The sequence below is a fragment of the Solanum tuberosum genome, unplaced genomic scaffold (genome assembly GCF_000226075.1).
Source record: "Solanum tuberosum cultivar DM 1-3 516 R44 unplaced genomic scaffold, SolTub_3.0 scf00248, whole genome shotgun sequence".
Taxonomy (NCBI): Eukaryota; Viridiplantae; Streptophyta; class Magnoliopsida; order Solanales; family Solanaceae; genus Solanum; species Solanum tuberosum.
Window position 1 is genome coordinate 53,673 of NW_006239172.1, and position 26,484 is coordinate 80,156.

The 26,484-nt window shown below is 30.0% G+C and overlaps 4 protein-coding genes across 4 annotated transcripts; 3 read left to right on the top strand and 1 right to left on the bottom strand.

The window, feature by feature from the left end:
• Positions 1–289: 289 nt before the first annotated feature.
• Positions 290–1,861, top strand: LOC102602306 (universal stress protein A-like protein). Its single transcript, XM_006357516.2, has 4 exons — positions 290–623; positions 1,080–1,189; positions 1,289–1,407; positions 1,632–1,861. The coding sequence occupies exons 1-4, from the start codon at positions 449–451 to the stop codon at positions 1,720–1,722; spliced, it is 495 nt and encodes a 164-aa protein (XP_006357578.1). The 5' UTR covers positions 290–448; the 3' UTR covers positions 1,723–1,861.
• A 3,951-nt stretch (positions 1,862–5,812) lies between these two features.
• LOC102602636 (universal stress protein A-like protein) lies at positions 5,813–7,371 on the top strand. The gene is made up of 4 exons (XM_006357517.2): positions 5,813–6,164; positions 6,671–6,780; positions 6,875–6,993; positions 7,105–7,371. Exons 1-4 carry the CDS (start codon positions 5,999–6,001, stop codon positions 7,196–7,198), a joined length of 489 nt encoding a protein of 162 aa, XP_006357579.2. The 5' UTR covers positions 5,813–5,998; the 3' UTR covers positions 7,199–7,371.
• Positions 7,372–9,374: 2,003 nt separating this feature from the next.
• LOC102602975 (probable glutathione S-transferase) lies at positions 9,375–11,753 on the bottom strand. The gene is made up of 2 exons (XM_006357518.2): positions 11,407–11,753; positions 9,375–9,895 (listed from the first exon to the last, which is right to left on the bottom strand). Exons 1-2 carry the CDS (start codon positions 11,719–11,721, stop codon positions 9,512–9,514), a joined length of 699 nt encoding a protein of 232 aa, XP_006357580.1. The 5' UTR covers positions 11,722–11,753; the 3' UTR covers positions 9,375–9,511.
• An 8,215-nt stretch (positions 11,754–19,968) lies between these two features.
• Positions 19,969–25,642, top strand: LOC102603314 (myosin heavy chain, clone 203). Its single transcript, XM_006357519.2, has 5 exons — positions 19,969–21,626; positions 21,702–21,778; positions 21,978–22,089; positions 22,258–22,374; positions 25,027–25,642. Exons 1-5 carry the CDS (start codon positions 20,226–20,228, stop codon positions 25,378–25,380), a joined length of 2,061 nt encoding a protein of 686 aa, XP_006357581.1. The 5' UTR covers positions 19,969–20,225; the 3' UTR covers positions 25,381–25,642.
• Positions 25,643–26,484: the final 842 nt, after the last annotated feature.

Below are 26,484 nucleotides of genomic sequence, written 5' to 3' on the forward strand. Positions count from 1 at the left end.
CACACACTCAGGTCCAAACAGCTATAGGAATAAATATCTTTCAACAACCAGGACAATAATTTGTCCATCCATAAACTTTTGGGTACGCGACACTAAAATATTTTGAACCGTAAATTACATATAATATTGAATATATATATTTTAAATAAAAACAACATTTTTTCTATTTTTATAATAAATATAGTCGAATATTATATTTAAAGATTTTATGTCAGAATTTATTGATTGATAAAGTAAAATATGCTATATGTGTGACTCTAAAAATTCAAACCGTGTTACATAAATTGAAAAAAAGTAGGATTATCTTTTTTGCGTTAACGCGTATCTTATACTTGTTTGCTTTTAGTTTTCACACACAATAAGGTGCTCTGTATCTCTTTTTACTCCTTTTTAATTAAAGTATACTACAAAAACAGAGAAGAAGAAGAAGAAAAATCAAGAAGCAAAAATGGTGAAAGACAGGACAATTGGTGTTGCAATGGATTTTTCAAAGAGCAGCAAAACAGCTTTGAAATGGGCAATTGATAACTTGGCTGATAAAGATGATACTTTTTACATCATTCACATCAAGACTCATTCTTCTGATGAGTCACGTAATAAGTTATGGGCTCAATCTGGTTCACGTAAGTCTAAATCTTTCTTATTTGAATCTCTTCGATAGAAAATTATATATGAACGAGTTGGTTTGGTCCTTGTGGGATCAAATCCGAAGAAAATTTTATGTGCCAATTTTCTTGGTTATGAATTAAATTTGGATAATCATTCTTCATAGTTGAAATTATTCTAAACTCATAGCAAAATATATTAGAAGAGCAGAGAATTAGCAGAGCAATTCTCTTAGATGTATTTGAGATCTCTCCCCTTTCTTTGTTAATATACATACCGTGGCTCTCCGGTAGACATAGGATCATTCTGATCCGAACCACGTTAAATATTATTAACTTAAAACGTGTTAAATTTTTTCGATTTCTTTATATGTTTTTTTTTATATATATATTTTGAATTCGTTCGAAAATCATGGCTTCGCCACTGGATCGGATCGGGATGTTAATGGTTTGATTTTGTTTTGTTTGGATTAGCTTTAATTCCATTGGTGGAGTTTAGGGAGGCTGAGGTGTTGCATAAATATGATGTGGAGACTGATATTGAACTTCTTGATTTGCTTGATACTGCTTCTAGGCAGAAAGAGGTTAATTTTCAATCAATCATCAACCATTTTCATTTATTTATATTTGTTGATATATAATTTTTTAATTTTGTGAATTCTTTTGGTTTAAATTTTGTATAGATAAAAATTGTTATCAAACTATATTGGGGAGATGCTAGGGAGAAACTATGTGAAGCTGTTGAAGATCTGAAGTTGAATTCTTTGGTTATGGGTAGCAGAGGACTCAGTACCATCCAAAGGTATAATTCTTTTTAATGGACATCTTTCTATTATCGGAGTGAGTTGGAGTTTTGCATTGGTTAGGGATATAATGACGATTTATTTATATAAATCTGGACAATTTTGTTCTACGTGTCATATCTTTTCCTGATTTCAAATCTAGGTTCAATTTTGTTTGGGTCATTACAAAATATTAATGTGTATTTTCATTAACATTTGGATATTTATCTCTTTGATAAAACAGGATATTCTTGGGAAGTGTGACAAATTATGTATTATCTGTTGCGACCTGCCCTGTGACTGTTGTTAAGGATCCAGATTTTCACAAGAAGTGATCAGGTTTCGTTTGGTTAAATATGAACTTATTATGATACCATTTTCAAATAAGATTTAAGGATTTTACATGTAATTTCTCCTATGATGACAATTTCTTTACTTTCAAATACCAAATGAGACGGATCCCTTTTGGATAGAGTTATCTTTTATATTTATATTGTTGCGAGGTGACAAATATCTCGTTAATTAGTTAAGGTATATAGCTAAGATACGATCATTTAGAACATAAAAACTAACTCACGTTTGATATTTATATCTATTAGTAATAAAACTATTTAATATAAGACACATGTTTTAAAGTAATCCATCTTAAAAGTTTTAAGTGTCAAAACTCAAAAGATGGCCCTTTATATGAGAAATCAAACAATTTTTTCATCCATTAGACCATTTACAAAGTTGAAAATCAAATTTGACCCTAGATGCTTTTTGGACAAGAGGGTTTTATTTTGTCAATGGACATTTTTGACCTTTTACTTTTAGGGAAAAAAAAGTTATTTTACACTTCTTGGTTAGAATTCCTAAGTTCACATAACCAATTTTCAACTCTTTGATAAATTCTAGGTAAGATCAAGATTCAACATGTCACGTGGACGATTAAATTTTTTAATCTTTAATTTTTATCATATAGTACTAGAAAATAAAATAAAATTTATGAGTCAAGATCCAATCTACACCAACTTGTTTGAATTAATGTACCAAGTTGATGATATAGATATAAGATACCCCACATGGCTAGCTGTTACATATGATCAGTTTTTAATTAAATTATCCTGGTGTAGAATGAGAAACCATTATGAAAATCACAGATCTTAATTAACATGTCTTCTGTATTTATCATTACACATGATAACTTATTATATGTTAATGGTTGGATATAAATATATTAACAATTGGGAAAGTTGTAAGAAAGATCACATGGCATGTCTCATGAATAATGGAAATGATGAATTGATGGTCGGTAAAAATAATTGAGGAAGGAATTACCTTTCTGATTTAGGGTGAGTTTCCATTTTTTGATATTGGAGCACAGCATAAAAACTATAGTCATTTTTAATATATGAAGAAAAAATAATAATTATTTTTCATGTTTTATTCTTAGCATTAATTATTTATTTTTCTAATTATAGGATTTAATATTAAATATCATATAATAAAAACAGTATGAGAAATAGTCATCTCAAATTATTTAATGAATATGTCAAGTTCAAATATAACAAATAAAAACAAATGAGAGAGTATAATAATAATATTGGATCAAAAGTAAAAATAGTTACATAAATTGTAACAAATATTGTGTAAGCAATTTCGATCTGACAAGGATGCAGTTTCTTAGATCACAGAAAAAAAAAACTTGACTAACCTTAATTTTAGAAAATAATCTAATTAAATAGGGGTATGGACCTTAACTAAATTCCAAATTTAATTTTCAAAAAATGAACCTAATTAATTCAGGAGAATGAATATTTAATTTTGCATCACCATCCATTAACAAAAATACCAACAAACCCCTCAAATACAAATACAAAAGAATAGTTATAATATCTAGACAAGAATGAAATATGTACTTAATGATCAAAATCTTCTATTTTGAATTGACACCTAGTAAAATAAGAAAAATTACAAATATCCACAAACTGAAATACACTTGAATTATATGGATACACGTTGACATCACCACAACACAAATCATATCCTTAATATTATACAAATTCCGCAATATATTAACAAAGTACTTTAATAATCATATACACACCTTAAATCTCATGAATGTTTTAGAACGATGATCCAAATATTTTATAAAAGGCGTCCACTCATTTATGCTCAGGTAGATAATTTTATCAAATCTATCTTGACATAAATTACCTTAAAGCTATGAAATCATCAAGAATAAAATAAGCTCAATCTTATAAAATACCATATCACACCAAATGGTGAAAATGTAGTAAGTATTCTCAATCCATGGGCTTTAGGCCCATCTAGATTATTCTCATTTCACCATTGCAAGATCAACAATTACAAGGGAAAAAAAAAAAACCAACACACACATATAAGATTGTTTATTGAGAAAGTTCATTACTTGGTAGCATGAGTGGTTTGGTCAAATCACAAAGAAGAAATATATCATTTTGCATAAATGCAACTTTGTTGGTTAACCCATTAGTATATTGTAATGTATTTATATTGTATAAATATTATATATATATTTTGTCTTATACGATGAAGACATAATATTGTTAAATAACTATTCACTAGTATAATTATTATAATTAACTACGTAAATAAAAAAATAATGTATTGGATCCACTTATAAAATGCTTAACTAGAGAGGTAGTTGAAATATCATCAAGGGAAATGGATTTAAGGCCTAAGACAAGTTATCATGGTGGTAACTCTACCTAGTAGACGGAAGATTCGAAGATGAAAAGTATGACCAACTATGTAATATCTCATGCGACCTGCCCTGTCACTGTTGTCAAGGATCTTGATTTCCACAAGCACTTATCAACAATTCTGGATTAAATAAGATGAAAACTGTAAAATATTTTTATTTTTCTGTTGTTTCTGATTTCAATAACTACTAAAAATTGACGATTTGTTCTCATTTGTTTGATCTACCTTATCTTTCATTCTTTCTCGTAATCGTGTGAGATGAAAGTCTCATGTTAAGTTTTGAATTCTCTTTTTGATTTTGATTCTCCTACACAGTCGTCATTTATTTGACTGTTACTTCAAAATTAGCGACTTTAGCTTTAACCATTCAATTTTTTCGATCTCCTCATCAAATGGATGACATTTTTTTTTAAAAAAAATTCTTGCTCTTCATAATGTTGAAAAAACTACAAAGCTCTTTTTCATTATAATTGTCCGGTACTAGCATAGTATTGGTGTACGTCAGCAGGGGCGTATCTAGAGTGGTGCCGTGGGTTCACGTGAACCCATGCTCCCTTCTCTAGATTATATATAATAATGTTATATTTTTGTAAAAATATTTAAATATAGATGTTTGAATTCACGTTCAAAGTATCATATAATAATATGATGATGATCGGGTGCACCTCTCTAAGTGAGAATAAAAATTTAATTTTATATCTATCTTTTGTTTTGAGTAACACCTTTCCAAGTGGTTATCGGTTATACTTTTGGCATTTCAACAAATTTTCTTTTTGTTTTTTTTCTTAAAATTTTCAAAATTTTCAAGTGTGTTACATTGAAAATTCCTAAAAAATTTAGCACTGTAATTTCTTTTATATAATTAAATCAAATGTATATATTAAAATTTAAAACTAGAAGTATTATATATTTTGGACCTATAATTTTTAAAATTTAATGGTTCATATTAAGAACCTAAAAGTCAAACTGATAAAATTTATATTTAAGAAGCATTTTTTCGTAATCGTGAACCTATCTTGTCGATTACGAAAGATAAGATACCCTTCGTTATACTTTTGGGCCAAATATGCTCCTCTTATTATACTTTGGACCGAATATACATTGTTAAACTATTTCCTATAATACGGGGTATATTTGCCCCCACTTAGGTCCAAAAAAAACAGCTATGAGAATAAATCTCTTTCAATAACAGGGGAAATAATTTGTCCATCCATAAACTTTTGGGTAGAAGACAAAGTGGCACTAAAATAACAATATCTTATTTTATCTTGGCCCAAATCAATCCTGCTTTATATATTCTATTCGTTTTAATTTATATGCTATTTTTAAAGATTTTGAATAAGCTTTTATATAGTTTAAATGTTTTAAACAATATATTTTTATACTTTATATAGTTTTAAAATACGTGAATATAATTTCTAAAAATTTAAGAGGGTATTTAACTTTTTTTTTTTTTTTAAATATCATTTTTAGAGTTAAACTTCAGAAAATATGTCTAGTCATAAAATTTTAATTTCTTTTTTCAATATTTTTTTGTAATTTCTAAAATAAAATTTTATAAAAATCACATTTTTTTAAATTTTAAATTACTCACAAAAAATTAAAAATGACTCTAATTAATTTCATGAAAAATAAAACTTCAACTTCTAGATATTATTTCTCACTTCGATAATTAATTTTTTTCATTTTTAATTTTCACAATAAAATATAATCAATGACCTATTTAAAGATTCCATATTTGAATTTATAGTGGAAGTTGAACATATTTGATTCTCCTTATCCAAACCGTATCACATCATTTGAAAAAGTAGTGTAACACCTCATACAATATAGCTTTTAAGTTTTCACACACCAAAAAAGGATAAGAAAAATCAAGAAGCAAAAATGGCGGAAGACAAGAGAATTGGTATTGCAATGGATTTTTCAAAAAGCAGCAAAGCAGCTTTGAAATGGACAATTAATAACTTGGCTGATAAAGGTGACACCTTTTGCATCATCCACGTCAAGAATTATGACTCTAGACATCAACTCTGGGCTCAATCTGGCTCTCGTAAGTCTAAATCTTACTCCCTCCGTCCCATTTTATGTGAGGTAGTTTGACTCGATAAGAAATTTAAGAAAAAAAGGAAGACTTTTAAAACTTGTGATCTAAAATGAATGATAAAAATTTGTGTGACTGTAAATCATTTCATTAAGGGTACGTTTTATAATTAAATTGTTACTTAATATAGAAATGTGTCATTCTTTTTGAGACTGACTAAAAAAGAAAGTAAGTCACATAAATTGGGACAGAGGAACAATTCTTTTAATTTTTATGGATTTGAATTTGTTGTCCGATCTAGAATTTTCATTAAAGAGTTTCAAAATCAAGAAACCCCTTTATCTCTGCTTGTCTATGTTTGACTTATGCACGTACTTGTTATCTATAGTTATTTTTTAGCTGAACTGATTTTTTTATATACTTATTTTTTAATATTTTAAATCCGTTAATAAGAATTCTAGCTTTGTCACTAGAATGCGGATGTTAATAGTTTAATTTTGTTTTGTTTGGATAAGCTTTGATTCCATTGGTGGAGTTTAGGGAGGCTGAGGTGTTACACTACTATGATGTGGAGACTGATATTGAACTTCTTGATACGCTTGATACTGCTACTACGCAAAAACAGGTTAATTTTCAATCACTCATCTACCCTTTTCATTTTATTTTATTTTTTGTTTAATAATTTTAATTATTTTCTTATTCATTTGATCTTTGTATAGATAAATGTTGTTATTAAATTATATTGGGGAGATGCTAGGGAGAAACTGTGTCAAGGTATTCATGATCTGCAGTTGAATTCCATTGTTATGGGTAGCAGAGGCCTCAGTCGCCTCCAAAGGTAATTCTTTTTAACGGAGATTTGTCCAACGTTAGATTCAAGGGTCATATCTTTATTATATTCGAGTATACTGTCATTTAACATTTGGATTTTTATCTCTTGATAAAACAGGATATTCTTGGGAAGTGTGACCAATTATGTATTTAGTAATGCCAGCTGCCATGTGACTATTATTAAGGATCCAGCTCGTTCCAAGCACTGCTAAGGTTTTGTTTGGTTAAGATATGAACTTAAGACATTTTCGAATAAGATGAAGGATTTTACATGTAATTTCTCTTATGATGATAATTTCCATACTTCTAATGCTAAATGAGACAGATCCTGTTTCTGGTACCGATTACTGATGAGAATTAGGTTGATGATTTTCTATGCTATCGACCCCTTGTGCTTCTTATCTCCGTCCTTAATTTATGTTATTTCCGCTTTTGTAGGGAAGAACTATACCATCGTTTAGATATTATTATTATTTTTATCCTACCATTACAAGATGACAAATATCTCATGGATTAATCAAGGTATATGACTGAAACACGATTATTTAGAACATGAAAACTCACTCACACCCTAATATACATTCTAATTTTATTTTTTAACTCAAATCATTGATAAAACAATATAATTTGGAATAAACATTAGGTACAAATAATTTTTTTTACCCACTTCAAAAGTTTAAAGTGCATGTGCGAGCGCATTTGTATGCGAAATCAAACGGTTTAATCATCCATTAGAATATTTACAAACTTGAAAAGCAAATTTGACCCTAAATGCTTTTTTGGACAAGATGGTTTCATTTTGTCAATGTACATTTTTGACCTTTTACTTTTAGAAAAAAAAAAGTTGTTTCACTCTTCTTAATTAAAATTCCTAAGATCGCATAAACAATTTTTAACCCTTTGAAAAATTCTAGGTAAGATCAAGATTCAACATGTCATGTGCAGTAGCAGCGTACGCGAGAATTTTTTGTAAATGGTGTCGATATTTAATAAATAATAAATAATTGATATAAAAACATTATATTAATATAAAAATTAGTATTTAAAATGTACTAATAAAACATAAATCAAGTAAACTTTTATAACTCTCCTCGACGAGTTTTCATATTTTGAAATGTTTTCATAATTGCCTCATTGGAGATAGTAACTAAATATTTCTTTCTCTATCTAAGGCACCAAACAACCACTCAAAAGATCATCATTCCTTTGATTTCGTAAACCAGTCTTGATTTTGAAAGCTTCGAAAATACTTTAGAATAATATCTCTCCATTGAATTGATCTGAATTACAAATTTAAATAAATTACATAACTCTAAACAATTTCAAGAAATTAAATCTATAATATGTTGATAAATATTCAAGAAATTTCAACTAAAACTATAAAGATGGGAGATAAATAGAAACATGAACTTACAATTAAGAGAAAATCGCAGTAGCATCAAACTTTCAACACAGCAACACTTGCAATTTGCAAAATTGGAGGTTTCTTTTCAACTTAGATTTTACTTTATAACTTATTATTGTGTCCAATTTCAATTTGACCAAGTAACAAAATTTCTATAATAGGTAATAAGTTGTATTCTAGTTTAATTGGTTTATTTTAGGCGAATTTAAATAGAAATTGTGAAATTGGAGGTTCGAATCATTTTGATAAGCTTTTCTAAAATCGTTCCAAAAGTAAAAATAAAAGTCGCATTATTGGAACAGCTGACGCACTGGCTGTGCTGTTCAAAGAGTGTCAGTAATAATAGTTGTACTCTTATATATACACTAAAAAATTTCAACGATGCGGTATCGGGTGACCCCTTTGGTATAAGGTGGGTTCGCCCCTGATCATGTGGATGATTGACCATAAACGACTGTTCCCCATATTATCTCAAGGACCATTCTTCTTGACAAATCTTGTTTACACATCTTTATTTTAAGTAAGGTGTACATCGATCGATTCAGTTTAATTTTATGTATTATTAATTTGATTTATTAATTTTTGATTTTTAAAATACGCTAAATTAACAATAAATCAATAAGATATTTTTTTTTATCGATTTTTGATCATTAACGGTTCAATTTCATCAGCTGTAAATTCTTTGATATAATGAAACAAGAAAGATAATTAATGAGAAGTTGCATCAATAAAAATAGATGTAATACGAAAGCTACAATTACATATTACAACCAAAACATAATATGATATTGATGATGTGGAGTAGAAATACCATGAAGTTTGAAGTATGTAGACGTGTAGAGTCTAATTATGTTGCATCAATAAAATTATTAAAAACCCGTTAATTCAATAGCCCAATAACAAATAATCCAATAATATTTTTTTCACTTCGATTTATTAATCAGTTCAATTGTTGCACATCCCTAATTTTAAGAAACACAATATGACCATAAAAATGCAACAATTAGTTTATTTCATTTCATCTTTGACCCTTTCACCATTACAAGATGAACAATTACACAAACTCAAACACAATTTTTCCTTGAGGATTTCAATACAATTATTTGTGTGTGTGATTTGTTTATTGAGAAAGTTCATTATTTGGTAGCACAAGTGGTTGGGCATATTCTTTGTAAAATGCAAGTAATTTTTCTCTAGGTGGCAAATTTTCCTTCATAAAGCTACAACTCATCAACTTATCAGCCCATTCACATATATTTGGAAATTCCTTTTTGTTCAATATGTCAACTTCCAATGCTTCTTGCATAACTCCAAGCCAATAAGTTATCAAAATGGAAACAATTTCCATATATCCAACTTTGTTTTCTCCTCCAAAGAAAATGTTATTATTATCTTTGATCAATTCATTCTCAAGAAGTTTAAGTAGCTCTTGAAGTTCTCCCATGGCTTTCACCTTTACTTCATAATTGCTGTCATAACAAAATTTTATAATCTCTGGCAAGCACTGAAATTGGACAATGAACACTTGTTATTACTTGAAAATGATCATTATCATTATTAATCATTTCATTTCAATTTGTTTATTTGATTTTGATCTGACACACAGTCTAAAAAGAAAAAAAACTTTTTAATCTTATGATCTTAAATTTAAAATATGTAAAATGTACCCAATGTTTTTTAATCTTGTGGTCTCAAGACACAACAAGATGTAACATGGAAAGTTGAAATCGGAGAGTTGCAAGACAAATAAATTAAAAAGAAAGGATTAATGGGAAGAAAACATTTCAAGGTCCGGCCACATTCGGTAGAGGAAAATATTTTCCACAAATAAAACTATTTTCTCTGTTTTATTATAAGAAAAATATTTTTTATAGGAAACATTTTCCACCAAAAAGAGTACACAACATTTTATTTCAAGAAAGAGCATATTTGGTAATAACTTTGTCTTTGTATCTAGGGTGTTCACGGTTTGGTTTGGATCGGTTATTGGTCAAAATCAAAACCAAACCAACTTAATCGGTTTTAAAATTATCAAAACCAAATCAAACCAAATATAATATACATTTATCAGTTTGGTTGTTTTCGATTTTGGTTTGTTTGGTTCGGTTATTAACCATACATAAAAATAAAATAAACAATTCATTCAAAACGTGAAAAAAGTGACAACAATTTATTCAAACAAAAAATAGTTAGAATGACTGGCATTACAGAACTTTCGATCATTGAATTTACTGAATAAAACTTCAAAATTCACTATTTTGGCATAGAAGGAAGAGACAATTACATTTTTAGTCCCACAAAGAATTTTTCATAGACACTCATATACATGAAACCAATAAGAAAAATGTTCTCACCTTGGATATTTTTTCTTTCATACGTAAATTATAAAAATAAATTTAGATGAAACATATATAAAATCTTTAAAATTGTTTATGAATATAATATATTATGTATGTATAATAATAAAATTTATGTATATAACTTGTTGGTTCGGTTCAGTCATTTCTTCGATTTTTTTTCGAACAAAACCATTAGACCAAACCAAATACTATCGGTTCTTAACAATCTAAAAACCAAACCAAAACCAAAACCCAAATTAAATCGGTTCATTTAATCGATTTGGTTTGGTTTTTCAGTTTGGATCGGTTTTTATCCAAACCATAAACACCCCTATTTGTATCCAACATCACTAAAATTCAGAAATCAATATCCCTTCTAATGGAAAATATTTAGATATTTGGTTACAGGAAAATGACTTTACTTTCTGAAAAAATATCTTATTTCACAACAAACACATAGATCTTGACTTCACATAACTTATGTATAATTTCTTTAAGTACCGTACACAATAAAAAGTGATCAACCAACATAGAATACACAATACACAGAGAGTATACTTCTAGTAGAAAGAGAGAACAATTGATACTTGAAGATAAAACTCACGACTAAGATATGAAATTCGTGAAAAAATAATAGTTCAGATGCATTTTAAATCGAATAAACTCGAAAACATACCTTTTCATCCATAAACTTAGCCCAAAAACGTGCCATGGCTCTTTGATAAGGATCTTTTGGTAGAAGAGATGTGCCATCTTCCCAATTTTCATCAATATATTCAAGAATCACAAGAGACTCAGGAATTGGCTTTCCATTGTGAAAAAATACAGGAACTTTTTTGTAAATAGGATTATACTTGACAATTTTAGGACACTTTTTTATTGGAAGTTGTGCTTCAATGTACTCATATTCAATACCCTTAAGTTTTAGGGCCATTTCAACTCTTATACTAAAAGGACTTACCCAAAAACCTAACAATTTTACTTCTTCCATTTTTTTTTCAACTTCTTAATTGCTCAAAGTTTTGCAATTATTTCATTTTAGACTTTTGTCCTTCTTATAGGGAAAAAAAATGTATTTGGAGTTAGTTAGCTTTTCATTACATCTCTATCTTACACGTGTTTAAAAAATTGTACTACCCTTTTCACGACAACCTTTTCTTTTTAGCTCGTTCTAAAAAAAAGTCATATTATTATAATTAAAAATAATTTAATTTTTAATAAAATAATTTATAGCTATACAACTATCTTATAATTATTTTAGATATAATTTTTTTAAAAAACTTTCTTCTTAAAATTTATCAAATTAAAAACGATTACACATAAAATAAGACAAAAAAAAGTAACTTTTTTATTTTATTTTTAAAACGACTTTTAACTGTCCTATTATAATTGTTCCAAGTTTCTTTTCTACTTTTAATTTCTCTTTCGATGACAATTTCTTTACTTCCAATGCCAAATGAGATGGATCCATTTTAGATAGAATTATCTTTTATTGTACGGTTTTGATGACAAATATTTCGTGGATATTAATATATGACACGTCTTAAAATCTTAACTCATACTTTTATTGTTTAATGAATTATGAATAGTAGTCAACTATTCTACATTCTAATTATGATTTTTGATTTAATCATATGGTAAACAGTATGATTTGAAATAAACACTAGGTACATATAATTATTTATCCATCTTAAAAGTTTAAAGGGTCAAAAGATGGCCCCTTGTATGGGAAATGAGATAGGTGTCAAACTAATAAGTAGGAGTAGTTTAGATGTGAAACTCATCGTCTCACTATTTTAAGTATAAAACTAAAAATAAAATAAAATATTTAAATGTGTTTTTTATATTTATCTCTATAAGAAATCAAATTTTTTTATCATCCATTAGATCATTTACCTTTTGGACAAGATTGTTTCATTTTGTCAATGGACATTTTTGACCTTTTACCTTAGAAAAGAAGAAGTTGTACTCTTCTTGGTTAGAATTCCTAAGTTCACATAAACAATTTTTAACTCTTTGACAAATTCTAGGTAAGATCAAGATTCAACATGTGGACGATTGAATATTTTAATCTTTAATTTTTATCATATAGTGCTAGGAAAAAAATATTTATGAGTCTAAGATCCAATCTACACCAACTTGTCTGAATTAATGTACCAAGTTGATGATATAGCTACCCCACATGGCTAGCTGTTACATATGATCAGTTTTTAATATAAATTATCCTTCTATATATATTATAATTTTTTGTTGTTTGAATATTACAATTATATAGGGAAGTATTTTTGTTAGGCAGCTCATCTTGAATCTGTTAAGTTTGAAATGTATAAAGACACAAACATTTATTTCCAATTGAATGATAATTTATATGATAAAATATACTCCACTAGTTTGGAAAGGTGAAGATACATAAACATAACAAAGCTTCGGGCCGAGGTGAATCCAGAATTAGAAGACGACGAGTGCATTACAGATAATTAATAGTATATGTTAGTTAAAGTGTATCACTTAATGCGTATTTATATGATAATTTTATTAAACATAAAAATATAAAGTTAATATTTTAACGATGTATAAATATGAATTAACTTTAAGTTATAAATTTGTTATTATAATATTAACTTAATGTTATTATGAAAATTCATAAATTTAAGATCTTAAATTCGCAGCATATTTATTTACACATGATCATGTGCTCGACCATTTTTTCTGCATATTTTTCGTATCTTGCGCTTTGCTTGAATATTAAATTATACAGCCGATCGTTGAATATTTTTGTTAGACATTATGTCCCTTTTTTGAAATATAAATAATAGTGATATTATATTACCAATTGGATGAAAATTCATATGATAAAATTTACTTTCTTCGTATCACTCCACTTCTTATATTTTTAGTTTATACATTACTTAAAAAATTAATATATTTTGACAATTATATATTTATTTATTATCATTAATCATTTTAAAATCTAATTTTTTTTCTTCAATAAATATCATCTCTTTCATCTCACCTCGATTAGTAAAAAGACAGTTAATCTAAGTAATTTAAATATTAAAGTATATGTATGTGCTCAACATTTCTATGCTAATTAGTAAATGTGTATTATTTTCTAAGTGTTTTTTTGCTAATTAGATTTATTTTAGGTGTTTTTAAGCTAAAATAGCTCTTAATCACTTTTGAAGTGTTTGAATAAAATTAAAAAGTAGTTATAAGTACTTGTTTTTAAGTCAAAATAACAAAAATGCGAAATGGCCTGAACCCCTAATACTTGACTCAGTTTGTAAGTTGAATCCCTATACTTATGATTTTGCCAACTAAACCCTTAAACTCATTCAAACACAATATTTTAGACCCCTTTCTCATCAGATGTGTGTGCGTGTAGTACACTCATTTTACACATGAAATACCACGTCGTTTTTTAATGACACATCATTATTATTATTATTTTTCTAATGACACATCATAAATAAAATATTTATTAATATTTAAAAAAATGCAATTTTTTCTCTCTCTCAGTGTACTCATTTCACCCCTTCCCACTTCATCTTCTTTGTTCCCACCTTTTACCATTTTCATCCCAAAAATAAAAACCACAATTTTCATCTTTTTCAATCACAAAATGTGATAAATTATAATTAGTTCTTGCACATGCTTTAGGGTTTTATTTATTTTGATTTGATAAAAAGAGATATTAAGAAACCTTCAAATTAGAAAAAAAATGTTTATATGTGAATTCAAGTACGTAATAGATCTTAAAGAATTAAGTTTATAAAAATGGTGAATGGTATATTTTCTTGCAAACACTTTTTTCAATTTTTTATTTGATGATTTTATTGTGATAATGTGTACGTCAAAAAAGAGGAGGAGAAAAGGAGTAGGAGCGGAGGAGTGTGGGGGGGTGGGGGTTGAGGTTGAAGAAGAAGAAGAGAAAAAGGGTGAGGTAGGGTTGAAGAAGAAGATAGAAGTGGGGGGTGGTGTGAAGGAGGTTTTTGGTATATTTTTTTTAAAAAAATAATATTATAATTGTTTTTAAAAAAAAATATTATAATTGTTTTGTCTTATAATTTTGATAATTTTAAATTAAAAATATTGTATTCATTTGCTTCAAAACGCATGGGATTAGGTATTTGTCCAACTAAATCATTTTAGTGTCACATAAGCTCGGTCAATGGTCAGAGGTATTTAAAAAATAGAGTTTCATTGAGTTTAAGAGTTCATTTAACAAAGCGATGAGTAGAAGGGTTCAACTGATAAACGAAACCAAATACAGGGGACTCCTAGGTCATTCTGCGTAATATCATTCATCTGAGAAGTATGTTGCTCTTGCGCGAACACAAAAAGGGGAGGATATTACTCGAGTTAAAGAGTTGATTTGACATCGATTGATGCCAATATCTTTTGCAAAAACTTTGTTCCTGCATTTTTAACCCCACTTTCTTCTTTGTCTTACTTTATTATTGTTTCTTGAGATAAGGGTCAAAAACATACTTAAACTATCTCCTTTTTTTAGCTTCATACCTAAACTATTGAGAGTGTGAATATCATACTTAAATTATCACTTATTAATTTGAGAAACCTGTCCCCTTTTTTTGAGTTTAGGTGCGAGTTTCATACCTAAACTCACACTCCCAATAATTTAGGTGTGAAACTCAAAAATAAAATAAAATAGTTTAGGCGTGTTTTTGTCACTTTATGTCTTGTTTCATTAAAGCAAAGGGAATGCTATACATTGAGGATTGGTAATCATTACTGTATTGAGATTCAATTATATAGCAAATAATTGTTATTCCTTGTTTGATGCTGGATCACATACATTACACATATATAGTGAAAGCTGAATATAAAAGTAATGGGAAAAGGCATAGATTTCCTCTGAATTTGTACCAAAAAGTCAGTTAACGCTTAAATTATCATGACGACCTATTACACACCTTTGCTATTTAAAAGTGAATTTATTTACCCCTAAAGCTGACATGAAAAAATAATAATAATTAAAAAAATCATGCGCGTTAGAGCGTCAGATAATTATTAAAGTAAAAAAAATAAATTAAAAATCAAAATATTTCTTAAAACCCACCCCCCACATCTCTTCTTCTTCACACCCCATTAAGCTTAAAATAAATCAATAACAAGAAACAGCCAAGAAATATATTACTTCAAAAAGAAGTTAAATTTTGGGAGGTTTCAATCGGTGGGGCTTTGACGGACATTTTTGAGTATTGAGTGATCGATTGAAAATGGGAAGAAACTTATTTTTCTATTATCTCTATTTTTTAAGAAATCTCGAGGAAGAACATAGAAAAAAATAACAAAGAATGTATGCCCAAATGAAAAATCTGAAAAATATTTACAACTACAAGCCGCAACAAATAACAATGAAAGCTTAGTTTTCATGGCCAATCAATGGAAGAAATCGAAGCAACCTTCTTGTGGGTACATTTTGGAATGGAAGAATTCTTCACTCCAGAATCAACTCCAGATTGCGGGGCAATTTTCCTTGGTGGTCATTGCTAAAAGTTTCTTCTTTACCATTTTGCAATGAAGAAGATAGAATTATTAGAGAATTTTAATAATTAATTAGGAATTAATTAGTGTAAAATATAATTAATAATATAGAAGTTAAGTAATAAGGAAAAGAAAGTAAAAAAGATATAAAAAAATATAATTTATGACATGATGCTGACGTAGCGCTGATGTGGCAGCGAGTGTAATACACTACATACTATGAGAGTGGTGTTGCACATAGCAAGGTGGTATTAAATTCACTTTAAAGTAGTAAAAGTGTGTAATAGGTCGTCATGATAGTCGAAGAGTGTAAATGACTTTTCGGAACAAGTTTAAGCGGGAATCTATGCCTTTTCCTTAAAAGTAATTAAGTGTCAAATGATTTAACAACCAAATATCTCACCACCCGTTGTTAACGTTTCCAGTAAGAGTAGGAAGATTGAGTTCAACAAAAACTGTAAGGTGCTATATATATTAGAGTAAGAGTTGCAGTCTTTAGCCCCTATCTGTATAAGGTTACAAATGGAGGATTGTAAGGGGTCTATTGATATGATGTATTAGGGGAAAAGTAATATACGTATTTGGTCATGGTATTATTGAATCATTTGTTTGGGAGGATTTTCAATCCTGTTTAGCTAATTTAGTTCTACACTTTAATCAGTCTTGTAGGGTGTATAACTAATGCATAGCACATCATGACATGAGTTATTCAAAAGCTTACATGAATAAACATGGTTAAAGTCAGAATTGCCCTTAATACACTGAAGTCTGAACCAAACTGTAGATAAAAAATAATCCTAGCATAATTTAACTAATCACATCATCACTAATATACTCTTTTCAATACTATTTTTATACACTCTATCAAACTCGTATGGTAGGATATATTAGAGAATTTAATTCATGTAATAGTCATGGTATTAGTTAATCTTTGGTTGGTATTATGGAATGTATAACTAACACATTGCAAGCTATGATATTAGCAATATATGTAAGGATTATTAATACATGGATGAGTATGGTGAAAGACAAATTTAATAGATCAATCTAATTAAACAATGAATGAGAAACAATCTCACATATTAATTTTAGCATTGTTAATACACTTTATTCAGTACTATTCTTATATACTCAATCAAACGAAATATATTGAGTATGAATAAGAGAAAGTAGAGAGTGACGGACTCTATCAAACGAAATGTATTGAGTGTGGATAAGAGGAAGTAGAGTGTGAATGAGAATGACATATAATGTATAGTTAGTATTTTGCAATACAACAAATCAAACAAATAATTTCCATATTATAATCTTTGTCATTACTAATCCCCGTCCTTGCTAAAATCTAAACCAAACGACCCCTAAATGTATTTTGTTGCCATCAGATATCTTGAACGATCTTGAATGATACAAAGTAAGCGTCCTAATTGCATGTGGTAGAGTAATAAAACAGAGTAAGCATCCAAATTGCATGTAATAGAGTAACAAATATAGTAATTTGTATTTTTTTTCCGTACTTTGTGATGAATATTGACTATCGTCAAGTTAAAACTTCTTAGTTCTGAAATGTCCACAAGAATATCCGTATGTATTAGAGTTCTTTTTAGCTTATACATAAGAGATAAGTGTCAAAAACACACCTAAACTATACCCTTCTTGAGTTTCATACCTAAACTATTGAGAGTGTTAGTTTCATACTTAAACTATCACTTATTAGTTTGAAGCGACAACTTAGATGTGATGAGCGAAGATTTTGTGTCTAACATACGGAAGAAAATACTAAACCCTCTTATAATAATAACTCAATTTCAAACACATTTCTGGTATTTTATATCCACACACTTGCGCCTTTTATACTATGAAACTCCTACACTTACATCTCTTATAAGGTATATTTATAACTAAATATATTGAAATATACTTTATCGGTTCACTTTTATTTATTCATAACCAACTTTGCACGCTCCTTAAAAAATAATAAATAAAGTATATATTTTATTATAATATTCATATTAATTGGTGTATAATTTCAATCGACTTGAAAAATAATTTGAGGAATAAGTAGTTAATATTAAGAGTAAAATATAAATAAATAAATTATTTCCTCCATGATATACTAAAGTGGAAAAATAAAATTAAAATATATTTTTAGTTTGGTAAATGCGTAAAAGTGAATAGAGGGAGTACATAATTATTAAAGACAAATTGAAATTTTAAATAATTTTTTTACATATTTTTCTATGAAATCTTTTCACAAAGTTTAACAATTTTATTTACACTTGTGATTAAAAAAGAGAATAAATGCTTTTTTGAAATTCGTATCTCTCGAAACTCTATGATAAAAATAAGCATAAATTACTTAAGAAGATATATCAATTATCAGTAATAATTTTCATGCACTTTAAACATGCAATTAAGTATAATATTTTATTTTATCAGAATTTTTTTAAAAAAAAAATCATGTAACAAAAGTATTTTCGTTGGGACAAAAGAGAGAATTATAAGTCGATCAATAAATTTGGTGAATTCTTAAAGTTTAGAACAATTTTTTACAAAAAAAAAGAAGTTGAATTGGTGGCAAAATTTAACCCTCGAAAAGAGTAAACAAAAATTATCTGAGTTATTAGCTAGAAAATTAATCCCTATTTTAAATTTGAGAGTCAACATAAGTTACTTGAGTATTCGTCAGAACATTACTGTCTAGTGTCTACTACAAAATGAAGAATCAAATAAAAATTACTTGAGTAATCAATAATTATAAGTTAAATATTTTATCTTCTCATATTTGTTAACTGATTGCAAGTTAAATATTTTATCCTCTTATATCGGTTAACTGTTAAATTGTTTGTTATGGTAGTAGTGTTGCACTTTGCTATTAGATAAAACTATTTCATTGTAAGCTGCAACTCAAAAAATAGATTAGAAAAATCTTTAATTTAGACCTCTAAACATCTGACACGCCAATTATTATTTTTAGTTGATAGTGTATTTATTATTTTATTTTACTTAGATAATAGTGTAGTATGTAGAAAAAAGTAAGTTGATTTTTTCTAAAACCTAATTCAAGCTTAACATCGACGGCTCCTATTCAAATCTTAGCAACTCGGGAGGCATTGTGGATATTTTCAGAAACTACGAGGGAGTTTGGGTAGCGGAATTTTATAAGCATGTCAAGGTGCAAAATCATGTAATGGCTGAACTTGAAGTCCTTCAACAAGGACTCCAAATAGCCATTACATATGATCTTCAGTCCATTGAAATTGAAACTGACTCCACTAAAATCCTTGAATTTATCCACCACCCTCAATCCATTTATGCTGATTTAATTGACTCGCGCAGATTGCTTATCAAGAGGTTGGAGAGTCCAGTACTCCGCATAGCTTCCGCCAAGCCAATCCAGTAGCCGACTTTTTGTCAAAGATAGGTGTCGAGCTGACATCGTCCTCTCAAGCTACTATCATGCTAACTCCTCCGGACCCCGTAGTCCCAATAATTAAGACAAATCATGAAGGAGTTCCTCTTACTAAACTAGTTCCATGTAATAAGTTAGCCTGTTTTGAAACCTATCAGTAATAGCTTGTATGGAAAACAATGTAACCCTCTATTTATTATATATATATAAACATCATATTGTCCAAAAAAAAAGATATTGAACATCCCAACCAATTTTCCTTCCGGTTTACGGGAAAAATAAAACTGAATTAAAAACCAAAACTAAAACAAATAATTATAATTAAAATTTAAAAATAAAAACGTAAAGAACAAGAGACTAGTTGGTGCCGAAATTGAACCCTCCAAATTTTCCGGCACTTGATTTCTCTCCGATTATTCCTAAAACTAAGAAAATCCGCTCCTTCCGACGAAATCTCCGGCGATCACCATATCTTCCTAATCGTTTTCCTTTTGTTTCAACACTTAGTTGACTTCACCTTTTTCTTAATCCTAGGGTTTTGAAATGTGTAGGTGATTAGCTAGATTGTCAATTTTCCGATGTCGAACGCCGGTGAAGAAGATAACGATGATGTATTGAGCGACGTAGAGGCCGATGATCCGGTACCTATTGATATAATTAATTCTCCCTCACCAGAAGATGTCTCAATTGAGAAATTCCGTGAGATTCTCGCCGAGCTGGATCGGGAGCGGCAAGCTCGATTAGCAGCTGAGGATTCTAAATCGCAGTTGCAAGTTTCGTTCAACAGATTGAGAGTTCTCGCTCATGATGCGATCAAAAAGCGGGATGAGCACTCGAGACAACGCGATGAAGCATTGCGGGAAAAGGAAGAAGCTTCGACAACAGTTGAAAAGGTAACGGAGGAATTGAAGGAAGTAACTAAGCAGAGAGATGAATTTTCAAAGGAGTTAGAGGAATTGAAAAAGGCAAAAGATTCAATGAGAACTGAGATGGAAACTTCAGGTTCAATGTTAGTTAGTGGAATTGATAAGATATCTGGAAAAGTTAGTCAATTTAAGAATTTTGTAGCTGGTGGATTACCTAGGTCACAGAAATACACAGGATTACCAGCAGTGGCTTATGGGGTGATCAAAAGGACGAATGACATTGTAGAGGAGCTATTGAGACAGATTGAATCAACAGGAAAGTCAAGAAATGAAGCCCGTGAACAAATGGACCATAGGAATTATGAAATTGCAATTGAAGTTTCACAGTTAGAGTCAACAATTAGTGGTTTGAGAGATGAGGTTGCAAAGAAAGCTTCTGTTGTTGAGAGTTTAGAGAAATCCATAGGTGAAAAAGATGAAAAATTGTCTGAATTGGAACAAGAGATGTGTGAAAAGCAAAAGACTTTGGAGAGTGAAGTGGGTGAATTGAGAGATTTGGTTAAGGAATATGAATGTAAGTTGAGCAGTTCAGAATCAAAGCTGGAAATGCAAAGATCATTACTTGCTGAGCAATTGAAATATGTTACGAAAATACACGAACAGATTTATAATGCTGTTAAGGTTGTTGATGCCAGGAAGGCATCTGAGTTATCGGAATCCTTGTTTCTTGCTCAAGAGATGGACATGGAAGAGAATATAAGGGCAGTTTTAGCAGGATTGGAATCTATACATGAAATGAGTGAATTTGTTGTGCAGAAAACAAGGGATTTGCTAGAGGAGAAGAGCCATGAAGTGAAAAGCTTAAATGAGTCTGTTTCTCAGTTAGTAAAAGAAAAAGAACAAATTGGGTCTTTACTTAGAAGTGCTCTTTCAAAGAGAATTTCAGTGGATTTATCATCCAAAACAAATGAATTGTTTAAGATAGCAGAAAATGGATTGAGAGAAGCTGGGATAAATTACAAGTTCAACAATCACGTTGGTGATGGTAAGATCACTGCTTCTGATAATAAAATGCATGCAGCAAATAATGAAGAGGATGAAGTATATGCTTTGGTAAGTCCTTTTTAATTACTAATTGCCTTCAAAGTTTCTTGTTATGTTATTAATTTATTGATGTTCTTGATGTAGGCTGGTGCATTAGAGAATATAATTAAGCAGTCTCAGGTTGAGATCATTGACCTTAAACATACTGTTGAAGAGCTAAGGTACCTCATGTCAAGCTTATATTGTGTTTACCTATTGTCTTAGCTGCATTTCTTCACTATGTTATACTACTCTACTTGACCAAGCAGATAATGCATTGCCCTTTTGTCTTTTTTCTCTCTCGAGAAATGCTAGAGTATGAGCATAACCTATTCTTAGCCTGACATGGTTGTTTTGTCATTTTGCTTTACTGAATCAAAGGGAAGAGTCAAGTTTACTCAAGGAACATGTGGAAACTCAAGCGAAGGAACTCAGTCAATGGAAGCAACGTGTGGAGGAACTTGAAGAGAAGGAGAGGGTGGCAAATGAAAATGTAATGCACTGCCTCATCTCAATATAGTATTTCATGATATTAGTATTTGGTTCATAGAGTTTAATGTCATTCATGGAGATCTGCTTACGAGAGTTGTGGAAAGTTAATATGCATATTTAATCCTTCTTGTCATATAATGAAGTCTTACAAATAACTATTTCATTGCAGGTTGAAGGGCTTATGCTGGACATCACTGCTGCTGAAGAAGAAATTACACGATGGAAAGTAGCTGCACAGCAAGAAGCTGCTGCAGGTAAAGCTGTTGAGCAAGAGTGTGCAGCACAGGTAATGAATTCTTAAACACTCTTAATGTAATTTGAATAATGATTCTGAAAATCATAAATGCATTTTCAACAAGTAGAGAGCTACTTATAAGTTACGGGTTTATTGAACCCATTAGCTTTTGCTCAAACTTTGTATATATATTAGGAAGTCCACTAAATATCTATAGATATTTGTCTATGGACCCACTTTTGTCATGCTGGGGTATGTGTTTTTCTGCTGTTCTGTTTTCCATTAGACACAAGCTAACACATGCTGTTCAATTGCTAAGAAACTGTTAGCAAGTTTCTGATTTATTTGTCAGGCTAAAACAGTCTATGTCATCACTCCTGCCAAAAAAATTCAACTTTTTTGTCAGCTATTATATTTTAGAATGAAGAGAAGTATCTCCTTCTGGCTGATTTTTTTCTTCCATTCAGACACTTTTTCACGGGTTTCAAGTGTAACCCTCGTTTCCTTTGTCTCTTATATCTTTGGAACGATAAAATATATTTAATACTTCATGAATAGAGATGGACCTTAATATTGTTTTAGTAATGCTCTTCACTTTCCCTTTTTCTTCTTTCAGTGGGGTGGGGGAGATGGTGGGTCGGAAGGGGTGGTTATTGGCTTAGGTTTCTCAAATTTAAGTTCATAGAATCTCTCTTTTGTTCTTGTAAGATGTGTTGATCACTTAATTGTTGGCATGCGGAGGAACAAAATTTCTACGTTAAATTTGTATTATCCTGCATTAATTAAAGATGATATATAAGTTTGTAAAAGGGATATTTTCAGATTTAGGATTTGAGAATTTGCCTCGTAGCCTAGAGTACAGTGAAACTGCTGTTATAACAGCTTATAGCTAAACATTTAATGCAAGAGGTAATTTTAGAAAACTTCGTGTCAAATGTGTTCTCAAATTGCTTAGCAATCTGTTTCAATATTTTAATGAGGTTAAAGATAAGAACACCAAAATGAGATATTCAACTTCAAAGTACTTTTTTGGGGGAAAAAAAAAAGAGGATCAACTTCAACCTTGTCAAAAAAAAAATCGACTCAGTGGGCTCGACATCCTTATGTAATCTATGTGTTTAGGGAACTGCAATATATTAAATGAATCCGTATAGAGCCTAATGGATACAAAAGATCCCCATAATTGACTCAACTAGTTGGGGATTGAGGCCTAGTTGATTTATTGATAGATTTTGGATTCGGGTATGATATATCTGCTGGATTCGGGTATGATATATCTGCTGGCTCTTTTTAGATAGAATGTCCTTTGATAGTCGAGATTTCTGTGCTGTCAAATTTCCTTTTATTCTCCTGGTCAAGAGTTTGTTCCTTATGAAATGCCAGTTGGTCTGGGCAATATATCCACAGTAAAACTCATACCCAATGAGTTTTCTTCAGGCAAAAGAAACTTGTGGGTTTTCCTGTTTTAGAGTGTTATTTATATAAATATAAAAGGAATAATAAATCTGAGAAAAAAAAGGTAAAGAAATAGAAGTCCACTATAGAAATAGAAGTGTTGTTATCACCTGTCCCGATTTTGTTTTGCTAAAATAAAATAGAAGAGTCGTCGTTTGCCTGAGCAACATGCTTCAGTAAGCAAGTCTTATTGGTTTATATTTTAGAGCTGTTTTGTTCTATGATACACTCTCCTCTTTGTCTCTCTATAGTTGATTTAATAAGGACTAGAAATAGTTTAGAATATGAATATCATAGCAACTGTGGCTACAAAGAAAGCGGGAGAGAATTAAAGTGTTTCGTACAAAGACTTTGGTGTCGTGTGAAATAAGATAGTAGCAGTGATTCATGATGTAACGTATGATTGATTTCTAAGTGGTATAAACTTATGCATGCAGAAATTGTTTTAAAAAAGAACAACCATTTAGATATTTGAGATTATGCACTAGGTTGCAATTAACTATGTCTTGTCAAATACTTACATTAAGCTAAGACACAATACCAGAGTTTGATATCAAATTCTGTGGAAAATCAGAATCTACTAAAGCGCGGGAATACACTTCTATATTGAAGTTACTTACTTTAATGTATAACTTCTGCTAGAAAAATAATGCACATGGAGCAATGCATAGACAATGTTACATTTATTTACTGCATTAACAAGATAAACTTACCAGAATGAATGGCCAAGCACCACTGACCATAGACAGAAGAGAAAGCTCCTGTGTGTCAATTCGTAATGCAGGTCTTATGTGAATCTCTGAATCTCAAATGTCAGAAGTGAAATTCATAGACATTATCAGAGAGAAAATCAAAGTCTAGTGAAGCTCAGACAAGCACTTTTTATTGGACTCATGCACTTAGATATTTACTTCTACTAAAAAACAGTGTAGCCATGGAAGTGTATAGACAATAACGCGTTATTACTAATCAACAAGAAACTCTTACCGAAAAAGAATGGACATGCACCATTGGCCATTTGTCACTATGCAAATAATTAGGAATACATCTTAGACTCAGCTTATGGAATTGTCTGTGTATCATGGTTTAGAGATATTGAGAACTCTTAAATCATCTATAAACCAAAAAGTTATAAATATTTAGTTGGATTCTAGTTTAATGCGTATGATTTTTTTTCCTATTCTGGAACAATTTCTTGTAAACAAACAACTGCCCATCACTAAGAGACTCTTCTGATGGTTCTTGTAGTTGGCAGCTGTACGCCAGGAGCTTGAGGCAGCGAAGGAGGCTGTACTAGAGTCCGGGAAGAAGCTAAAATTCAAAGAAGAAACAGCTGATGCAGCCATGGCTGCAAGGGATGCAGCTGAGAAATCATTGAGATTGGCAGATTTAAGAGCATCAAGGCTGAGGGATAAAGTTGAAGAGCTCACCCGTCAGCTTGAAGAGCTAGATGGCAGGGAAACATCAACAACTGGTCTAAACAGGCCAAGATACATGTGCTGGCCATGGCAATGGCTTGGCTTAGATTCCGTAGGTATGAGACGTGTAGAGACACAACAAGAGGGTGCCAATGAAATGGAACTTTCTGAACCCCTTCTTTGACATCCTCCTCTTCTCTTTCTTTTGATAATAATAGTATTCTCCCCTGGTAATTTTTTTTTCTTCTCTTCTTGTAATTCATTTTTTATTATTTCCTCTGCATTCCACCCGCTGTATATTTTTTGTGATATTTGTAAGAAAAGTAATTGGACAAATGATATAGAACATTGATTGTTCAAAGTTAAATAAGCCTTCTTGGCTTGTACACGAGTAAAACTGGCTCTGTTGAGAGGCCTTTTTTAGTTATGAGCTTGAGCGTTTGGCATTTGTTGTTGGCCTCATTAACACCCCGTTCTGGAATGCCCAAAATTTGAAGTTTTGAACTATAAACTCAGTTCAAAACGTACCTTCCTTTGTTGTTGGTAAGGTATTTTATGTAACCTTTAGGAGAAGATTTAGAATGCATAATGTTTAGTTATCTTCCGATAGAAAAGGTGGAGGGTTTGAAGTATAGTTTAAGATAGCACCACTAATATTTGAATAAGTTGTACTCGAGAAATGGTTTGTGGTGGCAAGTGCTTTTAGTTATAAAACTTGCAGGAAAGCGTTGGTTGAAAATTGCATATCAATTTTTTTGGGTCTTGAAAATAAGATGTCAACATCTTAATTCCTAAGCATCACTGCCTCCCTCTCATATACTCTTTCTGTCCCTAATTACTTGTCCACTTTTTCTTTTATAATTGTTCCTAATTACTTGTCCATTTTGACAAATCAAGAAAGGACAAAAAAAAAATTATCTATTATATCCTCAATTAATTATTTTGAAAAAGGTAGAATTTCTTGAAAATCTTAAATTTTTAATTCACCCCCTTCATAATTAATAGGGATAAAATGGTAAACTCACCATGTCAATAATTGTTTTCTTAATTGGTGTGTCAATTCAAAAGTGGACAAGTAATTAGGAACAGAAGGATTAACTTAACCACATTTTTTTTTACTCATCCCTTAAGAAATTATAAATAAAGAGAAGAGATCTTTCACTAATTTTCTATTTTAACTCTTTTCAATACCATGTGCCTTATTCATCAATATCAAGATTAATAAATAATGAGGGAGCTTTTTGGAACAATATTTATAGTTCAAAAAAATTAATTTTATAATTTTATA

Excerpts from the sequence above, each read along its gene's own strand:
- LOC102602975 (XM_006357518.2), bottom strand. The coding sequence starts at position 11,721 with ATGGAAGAAGTAAAATTGTTAGGTTTTTGGGTAAGTCCTTTTAGTATA. Across the intron at positions 9,896-11,406 it reads CTAAGTTTATGGATGAAAAG|TGCTTGCCAGAGATTATAAA; the intron begins GTATGTTTTCGA and ends GTCCAATTTCAG.
- LOC102602306 (XM_006357516.2), top strand. The coding sequence starts at position 449 with ATGGTGAAAGACAGGACAATTGGTGTTGCAATGGATTTTTCAAAGAGC. Across the intron at positions 624-1,079 it reads ATGGGCTCAATCTGGTTCAC|CTTTAATTCCATTGGTGGAG; the intron begins GTAAGTCTAAAT and ends TGTTTGGATTAG. Across the intron at positions 1,190-1,288 it reads CTGCTTCTAGGCAGAAAGAG|ATAAAAATTGTTATCAAACT; the intron begins GTTAATTTTCAA and ends AATTTTGTATAG.
- LOC102603314 (XM_006357519.2), top strand. The coding sequence starts at position 20,226 with ATGTCGAACGCCGGTGAAGAAGATAACGATGATGTATTGAGCGACGTA. Across the intron at positions 21,627-21,701 it reads AGGATGAAGTATATGCTTTG|GCTGGTGCATTAGAGAATAT; the intron begins GTAAGTCCTTTT and ends TTCTTGATGTAG. Across the intron at positions 22,090-22,257 it reads AGAGGGTGGCAAATGAAAAT|GTTGAAGGGCTTATGCTGGA; the intron begins GTAATGCACTGC and ends ATTTCATTGCAG.
- LOC102602636 (XM_006357517.2), top strand. The coding sequence starts at position 5,999 with ATGGCGGAAGACAAGAGAATTGGTATTGCAATGGATTTTTCAAAAAGC. Across the intron at positions 6,165-6,670 it reads CTGGGCTCAATCTGGCTCTC|CTTTGATTCCATTGGTGGAG; the intron begins GTAAGTCTAAAT and ends TGTTTGGATAAG. Across the intron at positions 6,994-7,104 it reads GGCCTCAGTCGCCTCCAAAG|GATATTCTTGGGAAGTGTGA; the intron begins GTAATTCTTTTT and ends TTGATAAAACAG.